Source organism: Castor canadensis, chromosome 8, assembly GCF_047511655.1.
Source record: "Castor canadensis chromosome 8, mCasCan1.hap1v2, whole genome shotgun sequence".
NCBI classification, from domain to species: Eukaryota; Metazoa; Chordata; class Mammalia; order Rodentia; family Castoridae; genus Castor; species Castor canadensis.
Window position 1 is genome coordinate 97,566,857 of NC_133393.1, and position 25,517 is coordinate 97,592,373.

Consider the following 25,517-nt stretch of genomic DNA (forward strand, 5'->3'; position numbering starts at 1 on the left):
CATTGTTAATAAAAACATTTATTTTTTATTTTATACAGAACAACCTGAAGTCTGCATCATGACTTAACAGTAACCCAGGGATTTACAGTGTGCCCACCTCAACAGTGTGGTTCTGGGGTTTGGGTTCCACACAAACACAGGCAGGAGTTTTGGAAGAAGGGGGCCCAGCAGGAGTGTATCTCAATCCTTTCTCAAAGAAAAAGCAGAACATTCTGAGTCACTGAAAACCTGTGCAAATGGGGCTGCTAAAAAGAACACTTTTTATGAGCTCTTGAGGAGAGGGCAGAGAAACACTATGATAAATAAGGGAACATTTTCTTATGGCAGGGAATGAGGAGAAGCTATTTTGAAAGTCCTCAGCCCTAGGACCTGATACTTTCAATTTTGAATCATTTCTCTATTCAAAAAGAAATGCTAGAACCTCTGCACCAGACAATGGTTTGGTCATTCCTGAGCCCCTGTTCTATGTGCCACCATATATTAACAGAGAAGAAAAAAGATAGAGGGTAGTGGCTTATGTTCTGTGGAAGTAAAATGCTTAGTTCACATTAAGCACTGATGAAGCTTAATAATGGGGAAAACCACAGATCAGACAGACCTGCTGAAAGAGGTCTCTAGTAGGAACCAAGAGAAGACCCAGAGCATTTTCAGCTTAAGGAACAGCATTTACAGAAAGTCTGGAAGGAGGTATTAAAGTAGCAGGAGACAGAACACTCCCAGACCTTCATTTTAATGAGATAATTTTAAAAAGAAATCAAACACTGGGTACCAGTCACGACAAATGCCATGCTTTTATGGTCACCTGGTAGCATTAAAAAAAAAAAAAAATTGCCAAAGCATCAAAGCATATCCAGTCTTCCTGGAAAGTGTTTGTGTGCACAGGAGAGGGCCTTGGGGCTTGACACAGCTGACAACCCAACATGTCCTATGAAAAGGGAAGGGGCAGAGTTCTGGCTTCTTTGCCTAGAGGGCTGGGCAGAGAAGGAGCAAAAGCCCCAGAGAGACTGCAGCTTCTCTGTAACTTACTTTGACCTAAGGAAAGAAGAGCCAGATTTTCACTCTAGAGATGGTAAGTGGCCAAATCTAACCCATACCACATGCATTAGTCTTGGTCATCCTACAGCTGCATGGGAAACTCACACCAGGCAGGGAAGGGAACTGGTTAGGGACGAAGGGGTCACTTTCATCTTTAATATTTTAACTTCAAACATTTTCAGTGCCTCAGATACAATTTAATCTTCAAGTCTTAGGCCCCCTGAAGCAAAAGTGTACTTTATTTTTAAGCTTCCTCATTTTCTTGTAGTTTTCCCCCAACCTCCACTTTTACCCTGACTTAGAGTCCACAAACTTCATCAGACCATCCGTGCTCATGGACTTGGGCCTTTCTAGAGGGAAGCCTAGAGCTCGGCTCCAGATGAGCTGGGCCAGCACACCCAGTGCCCGTGACACCCCAAACAGGACTGTGTAGTAATTCATCTCTGTCATGCCATAGTACTGTAAAATAGAAGAGAAAAAGGCTTTGTTAAAGGCCCAGAGGCAGAGCTGGGGATATAGCTCAGTGGTAGAGTGACTGGTTACCATGCATAAAGCCCTAGGTTCAATCCCTAGAGTACTGCCAAAAAAAGTAAAAACCCAGATGCACTGCCATATACAAGTTTAGTGTGAGGGGAACTTTAGAGGCTCCATTTTCCCTTTTTTTCTCTAGGGACTTAGCCCAGTCAGCCTTAAATAGAAATGACATCAGGAAAAAAAAAAAGAGTAACTGGGATTCCAAAAAGAAAGCAGCCCCAACCCTCGCCTCTCCCATAGGCAACTTTTCAAAGGTCTCAGTGAGGGAGGTCTAAGCATCCTTTCTCTGACTAGGGAGTTGGTTTTGTGCATGGCAGAGAAAAGTAGGATGTGGTACAAATTAAGAGGGAAACAAAGGAAGGGAGGACTCACCTGGAGCAGCACGCCACTGTGAGCATCTACATTGGGCCAAGGATTCTTGGCCTTGCCCTGCTCCAAGAGGATATTGGGCACGATCTTGTACAGTTGAGCAACCAGCTTAAACATGGGGTCATTAGGCAGGTGTTTCAGAGCAAACTCTTGTTGACAGGAATATCGTGGATCAGTCTTCCTTAGAACTGCATGACCATAACCTGGAACGACCTATAAAGGATAAGGAAAAGAAGATAGCTGGTACTCTTCAGGAAGAATTTTTTTCCCCTAAATTCTAAGGGTAGACAAATGGGGGGAAAAAATGGAAAAGAAATCTCCATGTCTAAATTAAGAAACACTATCTTTTTTTGAGACAGCATCTTGCTACTGTGTAGCCCAGGCTGGCTTGGAACCTGCTAATAGCCCAAGCTAGCCAAGGATTTGTAATCTTCCTGCCATAGCCTCCTGAATGACAGTACTTTAGGCTGGGCCACCATGCCTGACTCATTTTATTTACTTATTTATTTATTGGTACTGAGGTTTGAACTCAGGGTCTATACTTTGAGCCACTCCACCAGCCCTTTTTTGTGATGGGTTTTTCAAGATAAGGTCCTGCAAACTGTTTGCCTGGGCTAACAATTTCTAACCATGATCCTCCTGATCTCTGCCTCTGAGTAGCTAGGATTACAGGTGTAGCCACTGGCACCAGCTCATGTTTTTTTTTCTCCTTAATTCTTTCAAACTGCAGGATTTGGACCTTGGCTTCTTTCCAACTTGCTAAGCATCTCTGCTTACCCGTCCTGAGTTAAGTGTGTTCCAGATGTAGTCTCGTAACTTCTCATCTGACACATCTTTGCCAACTTCCTTCTGTAGTTGTGTTAGCCAGACAAGCACCTCCTATGATAAGGTTTGGGATAAAAAGGGATGTCAATACATATGCCAGGAAGAGAATGCTAAGACCAGGAACAAAGCATCTGGGTAAGAAAAACATGGAGCAGGAAAAGAATAATTTTACCTGATTTGCCAATCCATGTAGAGGCCCTGCCAGCCCATTCATTGCTGCTGCAAAGGACAGATAAGGGTCTGAAAGGGCACTGCCCACCAAGTGGCTAGTATGGGCACTTACATTGCCACCCTCATGGTCGCTGTGGGGAAGAAAGGAAAGACAGGGAGAAAAGGCAGATTATAGAAACACAGACCTTGCTTTTATTTGTCATATCCTAGCCTATTTAAGGGGTCACACTAGCCTATAGCCAGTCAGCTTGATGCCTAAGCAGTAAAAAGACATCCTAATCTCATTAATCCACAGAGCTGAAGAAGTTACTGGTTGATGATGCCTGTGTTCCCAGCTTCCTGACTCCCATTCTCAGCTCCCCTCCCCACCACCCAGGTAATTTTTCTTCTAGTTTTGGGGATTAGACCCAGGGCCTTGCACATGCTAAGCAAATACTCTTAACACTGAGCTATACCCCCAGCCAACTGTTCAGCTTTAATAACAATGCCAGAAGAGGGAGCTCCTGGACACATGAGCAAATAGTTCCTTTTCTCAGCTATGGCATCATTCAACTCTTAGCATGGTTATAGTAAATTCATTAGGACTCCTGACCTTCTTCCTTACTAGGCACACTTCTTGCCTTGAATCATCCCTTATGACATTTTTCTATCTCCTTGTTGTAGATCATCTCTTCCCAGATGATGATAATACTTGAAAAATTTCCCACCAATCCAGACACTTGGTGGCCATGGTTGCTGGATCTAGCTCACCTGTGGATGGTGAGGTACAAACGCATGAGCTCAGTGAACTGGGCATCAGTATAGCCTAACATGTTGGTGAAATTGTGGGACCAGTCCAGCTTAGAATCAATGGCCCCAATACTGCCGCCCTCTCGGTAAAGATTCCGGTAGATCTTTGCTGCAATACAGGGTAGCTTTGCAATCAGATCCATACAGTCTTCATAAATCAACTGATAAGAGAAAAGGAAGATGGGGAAATATGGGAATTACCAGCAAAGAAGAATTAGGCAGGGATATTGTTTGTCTTCCAAAGATTGGGCTATTTGGATTCATGTTTATATGCTGGTGGTTATAGGTTGAGTATGTTTCAAAGAATGGAATTAACAGTAACATCTACTGAATAAACTATCATGATATACGCACTACACTAATTGATTTATACTACCTCATGTACACTAAAAAATTCTTGCCATTCTACTAAGGGATGAGGGAACAGTATTCATATTCATTTAAATGTCCAACTCAGGTTTGAACCCTGACATGTTCTTTCACTTATACGATGACTTTGCAATAAATTGCTAAGATACTAGGTTTTAATCTTGTTGGTTTTTTGTTGTTGTTGTTTTGTGGGACTGAGGTTTGAACTCAGGGCTTTGTGCTTACAAAGCAGGCACTTTGCCTGGAACCTTGATTCTCCCCTTCTAAGCCTCCCAAGTAGCTAGGGAGCCCCTGGTGCCTGGCTAAAAATTTTATTTTCTTCTTCTAAAGAAAAAAACCTACCTACCCCAAGGGTAGTTAAACTGTTATTCCATTGTTACTTAATAACAGAAGCTTCTACTTTTTAAGCACTTACTATGTAACAGGTACTGTTTTAGACTTTTTGATTATATATATACATACATAAATATTATGGAATGACTAAATAAAGCTCAGAAATATATCTGTTGTCTTATATAGCATTTTTTTTGGGGGGGCAGGGGTGGTAGAAATTAAACCTAGGGCCTTCCTTGTACGTGCTAGGCAAGTGCTCTACTATTGAGCTACTTCCCCAGCTACCTTCTTAGAAGTTTTTGAAATCTTTTCTCTCAAATAGCTAAATTATAGATGTACACACTTCACCTGTCTCACTGCCTAAATTATTTTGAGAAAACCTCAGGTATCACATATTGCAACATGTTAATATTTAAGCATGTATCTCTAAAGGATTAACTTTTTCATAATCAAAATCAGAAAACTATCATCCCATAGGAAAAAAAAAATTCTTTTAACAAATCTTCAATGCCATGAAGAATCTTGTCAACATTCAAATTTCCCTGATTATAAAGCTCCCCCAATTCACATATTTTTGGAACCAGGACTGAAACAGTCCATACACTGCAACTGTCCAATACATCTTATTTTTAGACCCCTCTTCTTGCTCCCCTTTTCTTTTTTTTGTAATTTATTTATTATTTACTTATTTTTTGGCAGCACTGGGGCTAGGAAGGTACTCTATCACTTGAGCCACTCTGCCAGCCCTGTTTTATATTGGGTATTTTTGAGAAAGAATCTATGAAAACTACATGCCCAGGTAGGCTTCTAACCTCAATCCTCCTGATCTCTGCCTTCTGAGTAGTTAGGATTATATGCATGAGCCTGGCCTTTACTTTGTAATTTATTTGTGGAAAACTGGATCATTTGTTCTGTAGGCTTTGCCATGGTTTAGATATTGCTGGTTAGATATACCTGTGATGTCATTTAACATGTTCCTCTGAACACTGTATTTCCTATAAATTCAGTTATATATGAAAGGCTGAGCAGATTCACGTACAATTTTTTTTTTCCTAGTGCTGGAGATGAACTCAGGACCTCACGCATGCTAGTCAACCATTCTACCATAAAGGTACACCCTTAGCTCATCAAGTACAATTTTTATTTTTATATTTTCTTTATTCATATATTCATATGTGCGTACATTGTTAGGTCATTTCTGCCCCCTAAAGTACAATTTTTAAACAAGACTATTTCACAAATAGTGTTGTGGTCATTTATTAGGAGACATAATTAGAGAGGCAATATTGGGTTGCCTCTCTTTTTGTGGTATTAACAGTTTGTTTCAGTTTTTGTGTCTCAATTTTATTCTCTCAAAGGAATTTTAAATCCCTTTAGAGAAAGAGCAGTTTCTTTTTTGGTGCTGAGGACTGAATCAGGAATTTTGAGCATGCTTGGCAAGTGCTCTACTACTGAGCTACATCCCTGGCTCTAGAAGAGTTTTTAAACAAAACAAGCTGGGTGCCGGTGGCTCACGCCTGTAATCCTAGCTACTCAGGAGGCAGAGATCAGGAGAATTGCAGTTCAAAGCCAGCCCAAGCAAATGGTTCTCAAGACCCTGTCTCGAAAAACTTCACAAAAATAGAGCTGGTGAAGTGGCTTAAGAAGGGCCCAAGTTCAAACCCCAGTACTGCAAAACAAACAAAAAACCAAATTAGACATAGAACGCCTCCTTATTTCTTTAAGAAGCTAAGACTTAGGTACTTGTACTAACTCATTCTTTTTTGTTTTGTTGCTTGTGGTGCTAGGTATCAAACCCAGAGCCTTGAGCATGCTATGCAAGTGCTCTTCCATTAAGCTAAATTTTCAGCCCACTAACTCATTCTTCATTTATAAACCCTGAAAAAAAGACATTAAAATATGCTACCACTGTAACTATATTGAATAAGGTAACAAAACAGACCATAATCATGAGCCATTATGTCTATAGCTAGTAAAGTTCTGGCCAAGATTCTTCCACTTAGCTATCATTCATCAGAAGAAGAGAGCCAGAATCAATGGTGAAGAGAACCTAGAATTGAGCAAATTCAAGTTTGTATTTGGTCTCTACCACTTACTAGCTGCATGACCTTGGGCAGACTACTTAACTTCTCTATTCTTTAGTTTTCCTGTTCCATAAAATAATGGGAATAAATAACACCTCAGAATTATTCTAAGGATTAAATCACATAATGAACACAAACCATTTATATTTATCTTTTCAATAGCTGTTAGGAGTTGGCAATGGTGGCTCATGCCTGTAATCCTAGCTACTTGGGAGACTGAGATCGGGAGGATCGAGGTTACAGGCCAGCCTGGGCAAATAGTATGTGAGACTGAATCTCCAAAATAACCAGAGAAAAATGGACTGGAGATGTGGCTCAATAGTACAGCAACTGCTTTGCAAGTCCAAAGCCCTGAGTTCAAACCCCAGTCTCAGCTGGGCACTAGTGGGTCATGCCTGTAATTCTAGATACTCAGGAGGCAGAGATCAGGATTGAGGTTTGAAGCCAGCCTGGGCAAATAGTTTGTGAGACCCTATCTTAAAAATACCCAATACAAAAAAGGGCTGGTGAAGTGGCTCAAGTGGTAGAGTGCCTGCCTAGCAAGCGTGAGGCACTGAGTTCAAACACCAGTACAGCAAAAGAAAAAAAAAGAATTACTAAATTAAAACTGTCACTGGTACTAATTTTTGTGTAGTGAATTTACTAGACACATATCCTAAAGTGGACAAAATACATAAGCATTGCTCACAAACACTTTCCAAAAGACTAGAAAATTTCTGAAATATGTATTTATCTCAAGACATTCACAAAGAGATGATAGCAGAAGTCAAGCAATGGCTATACACTGAAGTGGAGGCAACAGCAAGCAGAGAGAGTACATGATTCATTGCAATGATACAGTAAGCACTGTGTTAAACATGCAGCATGTTTGACACAGTAAGCACTGTGTTAAACATGCAGCATGTTTGAATGCCTCAGAAATATATTATAGGCATCTATTACAAAGTGTGAAGAAGCTGATTTTTTTTTTGGAGAGAGTTTGGGGGGTGGAAGGGGACACTGAAGGGCTTTGTGCTTACAAAGTAGGTACTCTACTGCTTGAGCTACACACTCCTAGTCCATTTTTGCTCTAGTTATTTTGGAGCTGGGTCTCAGGAACTATTTACCCAGAATGCCTGGAATCATGATTCTTCTCATATCAACCTCCTAAGTAGCTAGGATTACAGGCATGAGCCACTGGTGCCCGAGCTAAAGAAGCTGTTTTTCCCTCCTTTATGGCAGTCAAGTCAAGTATCACTGTGGGTAGTAACAGGTACTTCTGAGTGGTCAACTTCTAAAAGATTAATATTAGACCTACTGTATTTGCTCATGTGTGACTTTATAAATGCTTTAAGTGATTGTGAAAGTTTATATTTTTCATCATTCCTATAGCAACCTCCTTAATGTCAACCAAATATTGATTTCTTCTTTTCTATTTTTTTTTTGTTTAAAGTGGAACTGGGGTTTGAACTCAGGACATTCTGCTTTCAAAGCAGGCACTCAACTGCTTGAGCTACTTCTCCAGTCCCTTAACCGTTTTTTTCTTTTATCTTTCTTTTTTCAGTACTGGGTTTGAATTCAGGGCCTCATACTTGCTAGGCAGGTGCTCTACCACTTGAGCTACTCTGCCAGCCCAAAAGGGCAGTTTTCATTTGGTGGAAGAGAGAGAAGAGCTGGGTGTGAGTGGCTCACACCTGTAATCCTAGCTACTCAGAAGGCAGAGAAGGGAGAGATCAGAAGAATCACAGTTTGAAGTCAGCCCACACAAACAGTTTGCAAGACCCTATCTCAAGAAAACCTACCCCAAAAAAGGGCTGGTGGAGTGGCTCAAGGTTTAGGCTCTGAGTTCAAGTCCCAGTACTGTTTAAAAAAAAAAAAAGAAGAGGGCTAAACTTTTTTTTTTTTTTTTTTTGTCAGTACTGGGGCTTGAATACTCAGGGCTTCATGCTTGCTATGCAAGTGCTCTACTTCTTGACCCATTCTACCAGCCCTATCAATTTCAATTTCAAACCATCCCTCTTTCCCAACAGCACACAAAACAACAAAAAAATTTTTTGAGACAGGTTCTTGGTATGTTACCCAGGCTAGTTTCAAACTCATGGGCACAAGAGATCTTCCTGCCTCAGCTTCCCAAATAAGTGGGACTAAAGGCATGTACTACCAAGCTAAACAAAACTCTCAGAGTTGGTAATAGCTGGAAGCTGGATGTGGTGGTCCATGCCAATAATCCCAGCATTTGGAAGTCTGAGACAGAAGGATTGATCTCAAGGACAGCCTGGATTACATAGTGAAACCCTGTCTCAAAAATCACTTAGTATACCTACTTTGTAAAAAGGAATTTTACAGCTGGGCACCAGTGGCTCACACCTGTGATTCTAGTTACTCAGGAGGCAGAGATCAGAAGGATCACATTTAGAAGCCAGCCCAGACAAATAGTCTGTCCAACACAAAAAATGGCTGTTGGAGTAGCTCAAGTGGTAGAGTGCCTGCCTAGTAAGTATGAGGCCCTGTACTGCCAGAAAAATAAAGAATTTTGGTAGGGGAGAAGGGATGAGAAAGAGGAATAGAAGGAGTGAATTTAATAAAAGTACATTGTAGGCACATATGGAATTATCATAATAAAACCCCTTTGTACAACTAATAAATGCTAATAAAAATGTAAAAAGTTTGTTTTTTACAAAAGCAATTTTGGCTGGGTGTTGGTGGCTCACACCTGTAATCCTAGCTACTCAGGAGGATCATGCTTCAAAGCCAGCCCAGGCAAATAGTTCTTGAGACCCTATTTCAAAAAACCCTTCACACACACACAAAAAATAGGTCTGGTGGAGTGGAGTGGCTCAAGGTGAGGCCCTGAGTTCAAGCCTCAGTACTGGGGGTGGGAGGGGCGGGAAGGGGAGCTATTTTGCCCCCTGGGCAAAATAGTGTCCCATGCCAGAGCAAACTAGTTCCAAACCATTGCCTGGCCTCTATCTGTAGGCTGCTGACACTGAAGAGAGCTGCACAGTGGACAAAAAAAATTAAAAAAAAAAAAGGAATCTTGCAGTCCATAGACCACCTGTCTCCAAGTAAGAAACTAAAAAAAATAGTATGACCTCCTATAAAACTCACGATATGGAGGGAGTGAATTCAACTATGATATATTATAAGAACCTTTGTAAATTAATGTCACAATATACTCCCAGTACAACAATTAAAAAAAAAAATTAAACAAAACAAAAAACTTCACCACATTTATGCTTTACCCAGGGTGTCTATATACGGAACTGGAAGATGACTGAAGTTATTTATGTAAGGTAGTATGCATGGGAACAAAACACAACAGCTTTCCCATACCCTAACCACAGAGTTCAAACTACTACAGTCACATTTCATTGTTTTGGTATTCTATTCCCAGGACACTAAACACCTTTCTAGCCCAAAGACAGATGAGACCTGAGTGGCATTGGTTCTCCTTTATACTTGCTTTAGCTGTCAAACACCGAATTTGTAAGATTTCTCAATATTTTATTTCTTTCTCTATTTCTGCTTCATAACTGGTCCATCATGGCTGTTTACAACTTTTTCCATAACTTTTAATAAACTCCATTACCTCCCATACTACAAAAAAAAAAAAAAAAAAAAAAAAAAAGGTTTCCTTATTTGAAGAAGGGGGTAAGGAAATGGCCCTCTGTAGCGAGGGTGAGAGTGTTCTGTGCGTTCTGTGGTATCTTTTTCAGGAATCCTTCAGTTAAGTATCCTCCTTTTCAATGTTGTAACAGTCCTGTGTACATACTTCTACTGCAACAAGATTATGTAATTATAGTTTATTTTTTACAGGCATAACCAAACCAATAACTCTGACAAAAAAAACATTTTCTATTTATCTTTGTAATCTCAACTACAGACAAAAAGTGTTATAGTGAATTTTTTTTTTTTTTGGTGTTGGGAGTTTTAACCCAGGCTTTGCACATGGCTCTACCTTTAAGCTACAGTCCTAGCTTCTAGAAATGTGTTATGTTAGTATCTGGTATAATTCAGAAGTAATCCTCCTAGAGAGTCATCATTCATCTGGACACTGGTGGCTCACACCTGTAATCGTAACTAGTCAGGAGGCAGAGATCAGGAGGATCACAGTTTGAAGCAGTCCAGGCAAATAGTCTGTGAGCCCCTATCTTGAAAATACCAAACACACACAAAAAAGTCTGATGGAGTGGCTCAAGTGATAGAATACACCTGCCTAGCAAGCATAAAGTCCTAAGTTCAAACCCAACCACAGTATTGCAAAAAAAAAAAAAAAGCTACATTCCCTTTTGTCCCTTCATACTCATGTCCTGTGAATCCCCATCACAAATCACCCCCCAACCCAAATTTCATACCTCCCAGTACTTGGTTCGGTTGATACCCTCTGCATATGCCCGGGCAAAGTTACTTTCACTGTTGAGGGCTGTAATGGCTGCACTGAATTGAGACATTGGATGTAGATTGGTAGGAAAGTTGTCCAGCATGGTGACCACATGAGAAGGCAGAGCAGCCCTCTTTGCCCATTCTTGTGAGAGCCAAGATACCTGTGGAAAAGAAGACACTGTTCAGGATACTAGGAAGGAAAAGGAAGGAGAAAAAATAAAGGAACAGTGATGTCCGAGTAAAAAACATCTAAGAGTGTACAACACAATCCACTTCTATAGCAAAATTCTGATTTCTTCCCCTCATTGTACATCTCTATAAACTATTACCCATAGCCAGACCAAGATTAAGTGTCTAAGGTTAGAGAAAAGCAAAGAAGGGGAATGGGAAAGACTAATTCATTGTGCTATACCTGTTGCTCTGTTGGGATCTGTCCAGTTACCAGCAGCCAAAATAAGCCTTCAGGCAGGGGTTCTTCCCCACCCTTTGCCTTGGGCAGCAGTTTCTGGCATTCTGGGATACTATGACCTCGGAAACGGATGCCCTTGAGGGAGAACAGTGAGAATTACAACTCAAATTGATTAGCCTATAAATCACATAACTGACTGGTCCTACTCATATCAGATATCAGACATTTTAACAAGTTAGAATAGAACTTTCAAAGTTTACATCTTCACATATTTATTTCTGTTTTTGCACCTTTCTTTTGTGCACTGATATATCAGAAAGGTAAACTTGTTCTCCAGTTATTCTATACATACATATTCTCTACCTTCCAAAATATGAAAATAGGTGCTTTGTGCTATTCTTTTAACCTCACTGGTCTGATCCATGGTTTGGTTTGTGAACTGATCTCAATAATGGATAAACTCGACTATTAGTGATTGACATAATGGTGTCTTACCTCATCAGGATCGAGAACTGATGTTTCATATATCAGTCCCTTCATGCCTCTCATGCCACCATACATCTGAAGAAAAAAGGATGTGACCAATAGAATGATTCAGATTATAGCTTGTTAGAGCTTCATGGAACCTGGGAGATGAAGTCTATTTTCTCTGACTTGCAAAAGTTCACTCAAGAATAGAGTTCTGAGTTAAATTACTAAAAAATTGAACTTGGCAAATTAGCAAGGGCTGCTAATGCTAGAAATGACATTTTTAAATTAAGAAACTACCATTGTTCTTTTAATGTGCTTGCCTCTGCTCCATTTTCTTATTTGTACTTTTTTTTCCTGTCCACTCTTTTTTTTGGTTTTTTTTTTTGATGGTACTGGGGGTTTGAATTCAGGGCCTCACGCTTGCTAGGCAGGGGCTCTACCACTTAAGTCATTCCACCAGCCCTCCTGTCCACTCTTAACTTCTCCCCCACTCCCAACTAAAGCAAACAAAATGAGATCTATTATAAAAGGGAAAAGAGATTAATGGCTAAAAACTATTAACTGAGTTGCTCAAACTCTTAAGGCTGGGGAAGTCATCCTAAAGCCCTACTAGGGCTATGGGTTTAACCATATGTCTGACAGAACATCAACTGAAAAGACAAACAATAGTGGCTCCAAAGGATGAAGGTTTGGGAACAGGACTAAAAACTACATTCTTCCAAAGGTGAATATTAGGCACAAATATTAAATCTGGATAAAAGAACAAATCTAACCACTAATGAAAAACATAAACCTCAACATTTCTTTGTAAGAGAATGCTTCTGAACAGTTAGGAAACAATGATACTTTTGTTAAAACACATTACAGGACTACTTTTTCCAGCCAAGACCCCACAACCCTTACCATGTCCACAGTAATTTGGCCCACCACCGTCTTGCCATGTTGCTGCCTGAAGGACTTAATTCTGGCTTGCTCTTTAGGTATCAGGTTGGCCAGTACATCTTTCAAATTCTAGAAAGAGAAGTAGAAGGTCTAAGTGATGGTCAAAAATTTATGAGACTTCCACCTGAAAAGGAGGCATGTGAAAACTGCCTTTTAACATTTGGCTTTCTCTATCTGCCAGATGAAGTCTGGTCAACTATATACAGATGTCTATATGCCAGGGGTAGTCTGGTCAACTATGTATAGATGAAGGTAAAATAATTAGGTAGGGGAGGAAGGAATAGAGGGTTATTGTTTAATGGGCAGTTTCAGTATGGGGAGATGATGAAAAAGTCTGGATATGGATGGTGGTGATGGCTGCACAATGTAAAGATACTTATAGACACTGAACTATACACTTAAAAATGGGGTTGGTGGAGTGTCTTAAGTGGTAGAGCGCCTGCCTAGCAAGTGTGAGGCCCTGAGTTCAAACTGACCAAAAAAAAAAAAAAAAAAAAAGATGGATGTGTGGCTAAAGTGGTAAAGCACCTGCCTGGCAAACATGAAGCCCTGAGTTTAACTCAGTCACACCAAAAAAAAAAAAAAAAAAAAAAAAAAAGCTGGTGGAGTAGCTCAAGTGGTAGAGTGCCTGCCTAGCAAATACAAGGCTCTGAGTTCAAACCCCAGTACTAGCAAAAAAAAAAGGTTAAAATGAAGTCAGGCATGGTGGTGTACACCTGTAATCATATCACTTGGCAGGCTGAGGCAGGAGGTTCTGTTGGAGTTTGAGGATAACCTGGGGTATATACCAAGATCCTGTCTCAAAAAAAAAAAAAAAGTGGTAATAGTAGTTACAATAATAATGGTTACTTCCAAGAGACTCAGGGTAAGAGCCTAGGTGGTTGCCAAATCCTCTCTCGAGGGTCAGACTGCCCCAATAATTCTGTTCTTTTCTAAATCTTACCGTAGAAGCACTAGCATGCCGAGCAGCAAGAACAAGACAGGATGCATTCTGGGAAAAAAAAAAAAAATCCTTATGTAATACTCCTCCCTCCTTTGCATTAACAAGAAGGAATTACAGTGATTCAACCACTTTCTTTTCATCTTAGCCTCTTAGGACAGTTTGACATAAAAAAAGCTGCCACATGCCATAAACAATTTAGAAAAAGTTACTTGTCTGGAGGCAGCAACAGGTTGAACTCTGCTTCTTATATCCACACCATCACTTGCATTCCCCAATGACTCTCATATAATCTGGGTTCTGAGCAAGGTAGTTAAAGGAAAACAAATGAGGAAACTAACCAATTGCCTACTGTTTCTAATAAGAGGTCTTCAACACCTACTATTCTGGCAGAGCTCAACCTCCCAGTATAGGAGAGCCCATAAGCAGAGGGCAACCTTTCGTAATAGTACTTCTAACCCTCTTGGGAAAAGCACACAGGAGACAGAATACCTACAAAGAAGCAACTAATGAAAACCATTTCAGAGCAGTAATGGAAACTAGAAAATTGGAAAATGTTTTGCCAGGTGTGGTGTACTTGTAATTCCAGCACTCAGGAGGATAAATTTCAGCCAGACTAGTCTACATAGTGAGATCCACACTGTCTGAATTTTCTAAAAGAAAGCCAAGAGAAAGTAATTATTAACCTAAAAGCAGGGGAAAGACACACACAGAGACTCTCTGTGGTGATGGTGGTAATAACAAGGAAGGTGAAATAAAGACATTTTCATATAAACAAAAACTAAGAGTTTACCAACTACACATCTGTACTACAGGAATTTTCTGAAGAGATATTTCAATTCAGACACAGTGGTATACACCTGAGATCCAATACTTGTGAAGCTAAAGTAGGAGGTTGAGTCCTAAGCCAGTATGGACAGCAAAACCCTGTCCCAAAAAATGAATACATACTTGAAGACAATTATTCAAAAAGATTGGTCTTGCTAGGAATCAGTGGCTCATGCTTGTAAATCCAGGCTACTCAGGAGGCAGAGATCAGCACAGTTCAAAGTCAGCAAGGGAAATAGTTCATGAGATCCTATATTGAAAATACCTAACACAAAAACAGGGCTGGTGGCGTGGGTCAAGTGGCAGAGTACCTGCCTAGTAAGTGGGAAGCCCTGTGTAAAAACCCAGCTACTGCCAAAAAAAAAAAAAACTGGTCTTAAATTCAAAGAAAGTTAATTATTCAAAAAGTCTTTTAAACTCAAAGAAAACTATCTCCAAGAACAGGAAAAAAAAGCTACCCCTCACTATAAAGATAAATAATATTAGCTTATGTTTTTCTATGTTTAAGACAGTTCTCCCCTATCTAAAGAAAACCTATTTCCTATTTTCTATAAGACTGCTGAATTACAATCAAAGTTCAATGCCAACTTTGAAACATGACCAATTATGTTACTAACTAGGACTAAGGCCACAAAGAGAATTTTCTGTATTAGATATGTTGGAGATAAAATGAAAAAGTCAAAGCAAGCCTGTTTCCTCATGTATAAAATAGCACTAACACCCCCCACATGCTTCACAAGATCTTCTTGTAATAAATTAGAATGAATATGAAAGTATTTTGCAAACTAAAAGATTATATACACATAGCTGGCAATAGTGGTATATGCCTGTAATCCCAGTACTTGGGAAGATGAAGCAGAAGGACCTTGAGTCTGAGAGCAGACTTGTATCAAAAAAACCAAAAATAGGGCCAGGTGCCGATGGCTCACACCTATAATCCTAGTTACTCAGGGGGCAGAGATAAGGCAGATCACAGTTTGAAGCTAGCTTGGGCAAATGGTTCTCAGGGGCCTATCTTGAAAAACCCTATCACAAAAAACTGGGCTGGTGGAGTGACTCAAGCCCCAGTACCAAAAAATGCACATGCCCGGCAAGCACAACGCCCTAAGTTCAAATGTTTGTATTGTCTTCTCCTCCAAACAACCCCACAAAACACAAAAAGACCACATACACACTTGATCCAAAGCTAAATTCAGAGAGCAAATACAACATCTCAACTTTTTAAATCTAATAGTGGCTCATGATCTGTACTCCTAGCTACTCAGGAGGCTGAGATCTGAAGGACCTCGGTTCAAGGTCAGCCCAGGCAAATAGTCCTAGAGAACCCCCATCTCCAAAATAACCACAGCAAAATAAACTGGAAGTATGTCTCAACCAGTAGAGCACCTGCTTTACAAGTACAAAGCCCTCAGTTCAAACCCCAATCCTGCCAAAAACAAACAAACAAAGAAACAAAACAAACAAGAAATGGTTAAGGAAGAGGAACTTGGAAGTACATTATTACTCCACTTCCACCATCACCAAAATCCTGTTTTTCTTTGTAGACTTCTTTGCATTTAATGAGCTTCAGAATAACCCAAAGAGAACTGTCACTCACCTCAGCAATACTTCTTAGCCAGATCTTCAACTTGCAAATCAATGCTGATTTGTAAAGAGTTTGCCTTTGCAGCTAAAGAATAAAGCTAGTATTATGTTTCTAATACACTTTGTTACTTACTGGCTATGGCCATAGTCAGTTGCCTTAGTTTCCTTTCCCTTTCTGCAGACAGGGAACAGTAATAGTACCAACCTCAAAGGATTATTATTAAGGACTAAGGTCAGTATTTACAAAGCATTTAAACCCGTGCTGGCACATAGCAACTGCTATGTATGTTTTATATAATAAGTATATAAAATAAGCTGGGTGCCAGTGACTCATGGCCATAATCCTAGCTACCTGGCAGGCAGAGATGAAGAGGATCAAGGTTTGAAGTGAGCCCTGGGCAAGTAAGTTTGCCAGACCCTATCTAGAAAAATATCCAACACAAAAACAAACAAGGCTGGCAGAGTGGTGGAGCAAGCATAAGGCCCTGAGTTCAAACCCCAGTACTGCCAAAAAAAAAAAAAGATAAAGAAAAGGTATGGCTGTGTGGTTTTTTTTTGGCCAATTCTGAAGTTTAGAAACAACTAAGAAATTGTAAGGATTTTAAAGGCAGTAAGACCATGTGTGATAGTTAATTTTAGGTGTCAATTTGAGTGAATGAAGGAATACCTAGAGTGAGGGTGTCTCCAGAAAACGTTAGCATGTGAATCTGAGAGGACTAAGTGGAAAGATCCACCCTCAATGTGGGCATGCACTATCCAATGGGAGGTAAGGATGAGAGGGTTTGCCCTGAACAACAGCAACAAAAAAGAACAGATAAATTGGTCTCTTTGGCCTTTGGACACCAGGAGTTACTTAAACCAGCACTCCTCAGGCTTTTAGATTTAGACTGAGTTATTTTATCATATCAGCCTCCCTGGTCCTAAGGACTTCAGACTTGGACTGAGCCATGCTACTAGCACCTCAGGGTCTATAGCTTGGCCTACAGTGGGACTTCTCAACTTCCATAATCATGTGAGCCAATTTCCTTAGTAAGTCCCCTCATATTATCTCTATATATCAATGTGTGTGTGTTTGCACATACATATATACCCTACTGGTTCTGTCTCTTAGAAGAACCCTAATTAATATACTACTCAAAGTTGTAGAGTAGAAAAAATTCAAGTTAGAACTTTAATGATGCCGAACATATGGAGTTGAAGAACATCTGGATTCTAGTCATAGCTCCATTATTAAATAATCGAGACATCCAAAGCAACAATTTTTTCCCTATTTCCACACTTAAGATAATGTTTAATCTAGGACTGTTTTGTTTAAAAAAAAAAAAAAACCAAAAAACCACATGTACACACAAAAAAGGGCCACTTGAAAGTCTTGATTCTAAGGCTTCACTAATGGCAAATGTGAAGGCCCTCAAAAGTCATTCTACTAAGCCAGACATAGTGGTGGATGTCTGTAATCCCAGCAATTTAAGGGAGGCTGAGACAGGATGAAGTTCAAAGTCAACCTGGGCTACACAGTGAGACCCTGTGTCCAAAAAAACCACAATAATAAAGCCAATTTCAGAGTAGTCAAATAAGCCAAAGGAAATAATTTGCTTGAAAGCATCTTAGACTAGTGCCTTGGGCATAGCCAAGTCCAGTATTTCTTTTTTAGAAATGTGTTGGCCTCTTACAATCATCAAGTGTCAGAACTCTTGCCTAGTGTTGGATCACAGGAAAAAGGCAGTTAAGTCTGAGAAGGGGGTTAATAACTAGTTCTCTTTGGCAGTGGAACAGAAACTAAAGCCCCAGTTTTCTTTTTAAGGGCTTCTTGACCATGAGGGTGAGTCTCAGGAAGTGGAAACAAATTTAACTAAACCTTAAATTTCATTAGCAGAGGAAACAACTCTATGCAGGAGGGGCTTGAGGGCTGTCACATCCAGGGCTAACAACTCCTTTCATCTACCCACTGGCTGCCAAAGAAAGCTGCAGAATGGCTTTGTACAGTGCATTCAGGTTACATTCACTGATGGGACAGACAGATTACAAACCTCTGAGTCATCCTTAAACTTCCACCTCCAGCTCCTCCCTAACCCTGGAGGTGTGGCAGCTAGGATTTTGGCTTCTGATTGCGTGTGTACAGTCACCTTAATGAAACAGCAGCTGTCAGGTCAATCAGGCAGTGATCTCACTTAATAGGTCAGCTCCTTCATGGTGGTTACTGAAGAAAGGTGCTACCAAAGATAAGGGACTGGTTCACAATGTCTGACAGCCAGGATTCTCTAGAGTAGTAGTATCACAGTCATTAAGAGTCTTCAAACTTCACATGCTATCATCCCTCAAAAGAATAGCTTAGTAAGCTTTCTATTATTATTATTTTAATTCATATGTGCATACAATGTTTGGGTCATTTCTCTCCCCCTTCCCCTACCCCCTCCCTCTCCCCCCCATCCCCTCGCTACCCGGAAGAAACTATTTTGCCCTTATCTCTAATTTTGCTGAAGAGAGAGTATAAGCGATAATTGTTTTGTTTTGTTCGAGACAGGGTCTCACTATGTAACTCAAGCTGGCCTAGATACTCCTGTGCAGGGATTATAGGCATAGGCCACCCTGCCCAGTGAGTTGCTGTTACAACTACAAGTGGGTTATGGCTCGCAAATGTGCTAGCATGGAAAAATATAAAAGAACCTATATCTTAAAGAGCCAAGAGAGGAAAAAAAAAGACTAGTTATATGCAGGAAATTTAGCCAAGACTTGCCTATAGTACTGAAGAATATTCCTGAAATATGGAATCAGGCAAATCACTTATTAAGTATGAATTAACTTCTCCCTCCTCTAAATTCTGGAATTTTACTTGGATAACTACCTGATACTCAATAATGTGGTTATTTCCCTCTTAGTGCTCTGAACCTGTCATTAACACTGGTCACATGAAGACAGGGGAAAAGACAAATTTTGTTTGATCCTACATATCCAGGAACTCCAACATTAAAACCTTGAGAGATAGTCCTTATTTTAACTGGACCCTTGTCCTCTTCAACAGAAGATCAGAACCGGACAAGCTTAGCAAACACAATGCACTAATAACTGGCAGGAAAAATCTTGTGCTGTAACAGCTTCCAATACAGAATGAATGACCTGCATTAAGGAAAAAAAATTAAAAAAAAGAGGGAGGGCTGGAGGTATAGTTCAAGTGAAGTGGCAGAGCACCTGCCCAGCAAGCGAAAAGCCAAGTTCAAAACCCAGTATAGCTGGTGGAGTGGCTCAAGTGGTGGAGCACCTGCCTAGCATTCGTGAGGCTCTGAGTTCAAACCCAAGTACTAACCACCTCCCCCCAAAAAACAAAACAGTACAGTCAAAAAAGAAAAAAAACACACACAATTGAGGTGTGGCTCAAGTGTCAGAGTGCCTGCCTAGCAAGTGTGAGGTCCTGCGTTCAAACCCTAGCACCACCAAAAAAAGAAAAACACAAACTCGGGTTGGTAGAGTGGCCCTCAGGGGTAAAGCAGAGCATCAAGGCCCTGAGTTCAACCCCCAGTACCGCCAAAAAACAAGCAAACAAAAAAAGAAAACAAACTTACTTAGGACAAAGGCTCCTCTCTGCTCAGAACCAGGTCAGATAACTTTAAAGCCATTTAATGTCTGTTTCACAATAATGATACTGGCAGTTGGGCTGCAATGTTTGGTCAGGATACCTAATATACTGAGTAGTCTTCAGATTTCATACTTTGACCCCTCCTTCTTCATACTCATAAGTTTTCTTAATAATTGTACCTGTCATTTCCAAATAGTCTCTCACCTAAAGGTTCAATGATCATTCAGAGATAAAGACCAAAGATGATATCACTCAAGCCTCAGACAAGAATCAAGACCCAAAAATGAAAAACTAACAAGTTCTAAATTTTCATTTCAGTAGAAACCCTTATTTTTCTTTAATATCTATTAAACACCAAATTATTACATGTACACTATGTACACTAAAGAATAAAGTGTTCAGGATCTGCCACCCTTGTATTTTCCCAGGAATAAAAAAACATTTCATCATTTCTGCTAGATTTTACAAATTTTAGTTCCTAAAACCTTGCTACAGAGATTTGCAAGAATCTTTTCCTTAAGGCATTTAAAAAAAAAGCTTGTAAGAAGAAATCCCCTCAAAAATAGCTTTAAGCTATTTTAGCATTCTACTACTTTTAACAGCCCTACTCTGTTTTTGTGGTGCTGAGGATCAAACCCAGGACCTTGAGTAGGCTAAGCACACATCCTACCACTGAGCTATACATTCCCAGCAGTCAATTTTCAAAATAATCACTAGTCCAAAAAAGTACCCAAATGTCAAGTTTCCTATAATACATCTAATAAAGACAAGTGCAGCCAAGTGTGGTGGTTCATGCTTGTAAACACTAACTCCTGGGAGGCAGAGATCGGGAGGATTGCAGTCTAGGTTAGTGCAGGCATAAATAATAGACCCTTACTGGAAAAAAATACCTGAAGAAAAAAAGGCTGGGGGCACGGCTCAAGTGGTAAAGCACCTTTCTACCAAAGCACAAAGCCATGAGTTCAACTCCCAGTACCACCAAAACAAAAGTGCAAACAAAAAGTATGTATGTGTGGAGCTCCTCTGCTCTCCTGCATGTCCCTGGCTTTTCTAATCTTAAAAAAAAAAAAAAAAAAAATTCTGTATGTGGCTTTATCGGCTTTACTGTGGTCCTAGGAACAACACACATCATCAATCACAAAAAAAACCCACAAGTTTCCAGATCCCATCCCACCTCTGCTGAATCGTAATTTGGATCAAGGAACCTGCATTGTGAACAAGCATTGGAGATAATGATGCCCATTTTGAGTTTACAGATCCCTAAAATGGCATCTTATTAAAAGAATACAAGGACTTAAGGAACTTGGGCAGTTGAGGAAAGGACTGAGACAGTTAGATGCTAAGAAAGATCGATTGCTGGGCTGAAGGCTTGGCTCCAGGGGTAGTATGCCTGCCTAGCAAGTGCAAAGCCCGAGTTCAACCTCCAGTATCTCAAAACAAAACAAAACAAAAACAAAAACAAAAACAGCCAGACACTGGTGGCTCATGCCTGTAATCCTAGCTACTCAGGAGGCAGAGATCAGGAGGATGTTTGAAGCCACCCTGGGTAAACAGTTCGTGGGACCCTATCTCAAAAAAAAAACTATCACAAAAATGGGCTGGCGAAGTGGCTCAAGGTGTAGGCCCTGAGTTCAAACCCTAGCACCACAAAAACAAAAAACCCTCCCTGCTTTGCAAGCATAAAGCCCTGAGTTCAAACCCCTGTCCCACCAAAAAAAAAAAAAAAAAAAAAAGTTTAAAAAATCTGTTACTAAAGCTGCCTTACTACTTTTTTAAGTTTTACATCCTACTCAGATTTTTCTTCCCCCTCCCCACTGGGAATTAAACTCGGAGCCTTGCCATTTGCTAGGCAACCACTTGAGCTAGGTCCTGATTCTATTTTTCCTTTTTTTGTAATTATTTTGTTTTTGAGATAGGGTCTCCTTAACTTTGCCTGGGCTAGCCTCAAACTCAAGATCCTCCTGCCACGTGCCTCCTGAACAGTTGGGATTATAAACACGAACTACCATGCCTGGCTCCTACTCAACTCTTAGCACATAAAACACTGACATAGACAGAAAGAGTTACTATGTGGCTTTAGTGAAATCTACCAAGTCTGGATTCCTATGTTCTGCACAGTTGAATTCTAAGAACCAGGCATGTCAGTGCTCCCTTCTCTATCTACTTCACTGCCCACCAATCTGTTCTCACTCTGCCTTTCTATGCCTATGCATTCATTCACCTCCTAGTAATTAAAGGCCACTAGCAAGAACAAATGCACTTATCCTATTAGCACTCTATAAGCTCCCCAACCCACCTTTGGTTCATCTAGTAAGTGTCAAGTAGTCACCACTACTGTAAGTCAATGTGAATGCATGATATTTGAGACTTGCCTTTAAAAGTTTTAGGCACTAAACCTAACTATTTCCCAGGACATAACTGACTCAGTTTTGTGGAAACCAATTTCAGACTAGGACTTGTAGGATATATGCAGTGGTATAAATCTGCTGTAAAGGAACTAGGGGTATTCATTTAAGTGTCTTGAAAAAGTCTAGAAATAATCCAGCAACGCTTTTGGATTGATATTCTCAAAGTTCCAACATCCTAGGAGCAATTTCCAGTGGTACAAAAATAACACCCTTTAGTATGGTCTTGATTGTGCATGCCTATAACCCCAGCACTGAGAAGGCAGAGGCAGGAGGATCATGAGTTCAAGGCAAGCCTGGGCTACGCAGTAAGACTGTGCTTCAAAAAGCAGAGGCCTGGCGGTGTGGCTCAAGCTGGAGTTCAAACCCCAGTATTGAAAAAACAAAACAAAACAAAACAACAACAACAAAAAAAACTTAAAAACTGCTGGGCACCAGTGGCTCATGTCTGTAATCCTAGCTCCTCAGGAGGCAGAGATCAGGAGGACTGAAGTACTAAGCCAGCAAATAGTTCTTAAGACCCTATCTCGAAAAAACTTATCTCTCTCTCTCTCTCTCTCTTTCTCACACACACACACACACACATACACACAGCAGAAAACAAACCCCAACAAAAACCTCCTTTAGCTAGGGTTGTTTAAGCACACTGACTTCAAGAGCTGGTGACCTGGTGGCCTATTCCATCTCCCAGCCCAAATCCAAACCCAGATAATCTATGAAAAGACTTTTTGCAATGTTGGGGATCAAACCCACAGCCTCTAGCAAGCTAGGCACTTGTAACACTGAGCTACATTCCCAATCGAGACCTTTTTTTCAAATAGGATCTCGCTACATATAGCAGCCTAGGCTGGCCTCAAACTCATGATCCTCCTGACTCAGCCTCACTATAGGCATGCTAGTGAGCCATTTTTTAAGTCACAAAGTTGAGGCATCCACAGCTAATATTAAAGCCATTGCTTTGTACTAATTAATTTCAATAAACAAGAGATAAAATAATTAAGACTCTGTAGTCTGACCTCTCCAATTCAGTTCATTTAAATACATGACAGTGAGTAGGATGGAACAACTGAAAAATGACTAGCATTTTTGTTTCCTAGTAAGGTTAAACACAGCAAGACCCTGCCTTCTCAAAAAGAAAAGTGAGATTACATATGACCTTGAGAATCAAAGAGGTAGGAAATCAGCTATTCCAGCTCAAAAGACTACTTTGCTTCCTTTATGAAGCCTATCTTAGTATCAAAAGTAAAAATCTATTACCAACGACAACTACCAATTAAGTGGCAGGCTAATCTAGAAAACCCAGGCAGGCAAGAGCAAGGCTGACTTGCTGAAAGGCTTCTCAGTATCCTGGTCATACTACTTCTCAGGAAATGCCACTCCTGTTTGTTGGACTTTGTTAGGGTCAAAAGCCTTCTAATGGCTTCTAATTTATAGGTTCCTAAGTTCTAACATAAAAATAAATAATGATACCACAACTGTAGCCCTGTCATCCCAGTGCTCTGAGAGTACCTAGGGGCTTATGAGAGAAGATAAATCCAAAGGCCTTTTCAAATTCATTGTAGAGTTAGTCTACCTGGTCTGAGTTAGCAGCTCTGGAATGAACTAATGAAAGTGTCTCCTATTTTGCCAACACACTACCTAGAACTTGCTTCATTTCCCTAGAGGGTTCCTTACGCTGTTCCCTGGCAGGAGTAGCACCAGCCAAGTAAGTCAAGTATCTCCCAAATAATCAGTCTCTACTTTGTTGCTGGGTGCTTGAAAGAACCTGAAGACAAATCCTGCAGGTATCACTTTATTTCTGCCAACCATGCATGACAACACACAGCAAGTCAAAACCATTCTAAGCCTTTCCTATCCTTCAGGTACTCTCAACTTTCAACTGTCTGTAGAAAAGAAAATGTTAAGTTTTTTGCAGAAGTCAAGGTCACTTGTGGGACTGTCCCTGCTTGGACTAAAGGATAGGAGTACCTCAGCACAGCAGCCTCTGTTTAAAGGGTCAAGTTATCCAAAGCCAAATGTACTGGCAATTTAAAATTGGAGGGATCATTACCTGGAGCAGTATTTTCGGATCCAAAAGGCAAGAAATGTCAAGTAAAGGGCTCCAGAGTATTCTCTGGAGAAGGAAAGTTCTGGGTAGACAAGACTTAAGATGGATAGTAAAATGTGGGAAAGCAAGTAGTAGGATAGGCCATGTGACCTTGGCATTACTACCTTCACTTATTGGCCTGTAGTCGAGTAACCTTTCTGGTTCTTTCTCCAATCATATGTGATAATCAAACAGGAGGTTTTACGGAAATGCCCCACCCCATCCAAGCTCCTCCTATATAGAATTAAGTGCAAGAGTCCCAAGGACAAAGAGGAGCTGGGCATCCCACTCCTTTAAGAAAAACTACAACGGTGTAGTCACTGAAGGCTCCAGTAATTGTGCTGGAGAAATGGAAACAGGCAGTTGAAGAACTGGCAAGGCCTTCCCTACAAAGCAGAGCAAAAATTAGCCGCCGCTCCAGCTCTTGCCCAGTAACAGACTGAGCACATCTGTTCACCCCCGCCCAACCTCCTAAGAACCCTTTCCGCAACTCGAGTGGCACGCCACACCTCTGTTCTCTACTGGAGGCTTTCATTTGGGATCCTTCTTCCTCCAGGACCAGGTGTTTCCTCTCCCCCTCCCCTTCCACCTTAAACATGTGGGAGCACAGTAGGGTTGGGCTCCCACCTGCCCAAGACTGCAAGGCCGGCGCCGACAGCGTTCACCTCACTCACCCCAGCAGCTAGACGGGCGGGGTAGCACATGGCCCCAAAAGCTCCAAGCAGGTCTGGCAGCCAGCCAAACTCAGGGCGCCTTTAAGGCGCGCAGGGGTGCGCATGGGTGTGGGAAGGAGACCCAGGCGCCCAGGGCCAGCGGTAGTCTCGGCACCACCCCGGGACGACGCGCCCTCCCTACTTGCTCACCTTGGATCCCAAGAGCCGGGCGGCTGCAGTGAGTAAAGCCATGGCGGGAGAACTCCGGGATCTGGTGGGGAGGGAAAGAGGGGAGAGAGCTGCGGCAGGCACCCGAGCCGCGGCCGCCGCACCAGAGACCGCGCCAAGCGGCGGACAAGGTTGAAAGGAGGCGGCGGAGGGAAAGGGTAGACTAACTGCCGGCGGCGCCCGGCCCGGGGTCCTCAGCGAGGCCCCGCCCCTTAACAGGACCCGGTCCCGCCCCTCTCGGGGTGGGGAGGGGAAGACTCACTCCTGGCTCGGCCATTGGTCTGGTATGGACAAGGGGCGGGACCTGAGCCGCTAACAGCTGTTGTGGCGTGAAGGATTGGACCATACGGATTAGGATAATTAACGGTAGCTGGGAACGGGGGTTGTGGGGGAAGGTGCAGAGGATTGTAGGTGGCTAAGGATGTGCCTGAGAACTCAGTTAACTTCCTTCTTTGGCCTTTCCCTTTACCCTTAACATATTTGGGGTTAGCTCTCCGGAGAATACTAAAGACAAAGCTCCAGGACT

The 25,517-nt window shown here is 41.2% G+C and overlaps 1 protein-coding gene and 1 pseudogene across 1 annotated transcript; one reads left to right on the plus strand and one right to left on the minus strand.

Annotated features, from left to right (window-relative positions):
• On the minus strand, positions 1–25,192 carry Cs (citrate synthase). Its single transcript, XM_020163278.2, has 11 exons — positions 24,974–25,192; positions 13,637–13,684; positions 12,655–12,762; positions 11,776–11,841; positions 11,284–11,415; positions 10,844–11,032; positions 3,685–3,884; positions 2,936–3,065; positions 2,716–2,817; positions 1,942–2,151; positions 1–1,494 (listed from the first exon to the last, which is right to left on the minus strand). Exons 1-11 carry the CDS (start codon positions 25,013–25,015, stop codon positions 1,324–1,326), a joined length of 1,398 nt encoding a protein of 465 aa, XP_020018867.1. The 5' UTR covers positions 25,016–25,192; the 3' UTR covers positions 1–1,323.
• Positions 9,373–9,494, plus strand: LOC141410591 (small nucleolar RNA SNORA42/SNORA80 family; annotated as a pseudogene).
• Positions 25,193–25,517: the final 325 nt, after the last annotated feature.

Excerpts from the sequence above, each read along its gene's own strand:
- Cs (XM_020163278.2), bottom strand. The coding sequence starts at position 25,015 with ATGGCTTTACTCACTGCAGCCGCCCGGCTCTTGGGATCCAAG. Across the intron at positions 2,152-2,715 it reads ACACACTTAACTCAGGACGG|GTCGTTCCAGGTTATGGTCA; the intron begins GTAAGCAGAGAT and ends TATCCTTTATAG. Across the intron at positions 1,495-1,941 it reads ACAGTGGCGTGCTGCTCCAG|TACTATGGCATGACAGAGAT; the intron begins GTGAGTCCTCCC and ends TCTATTTTACAG.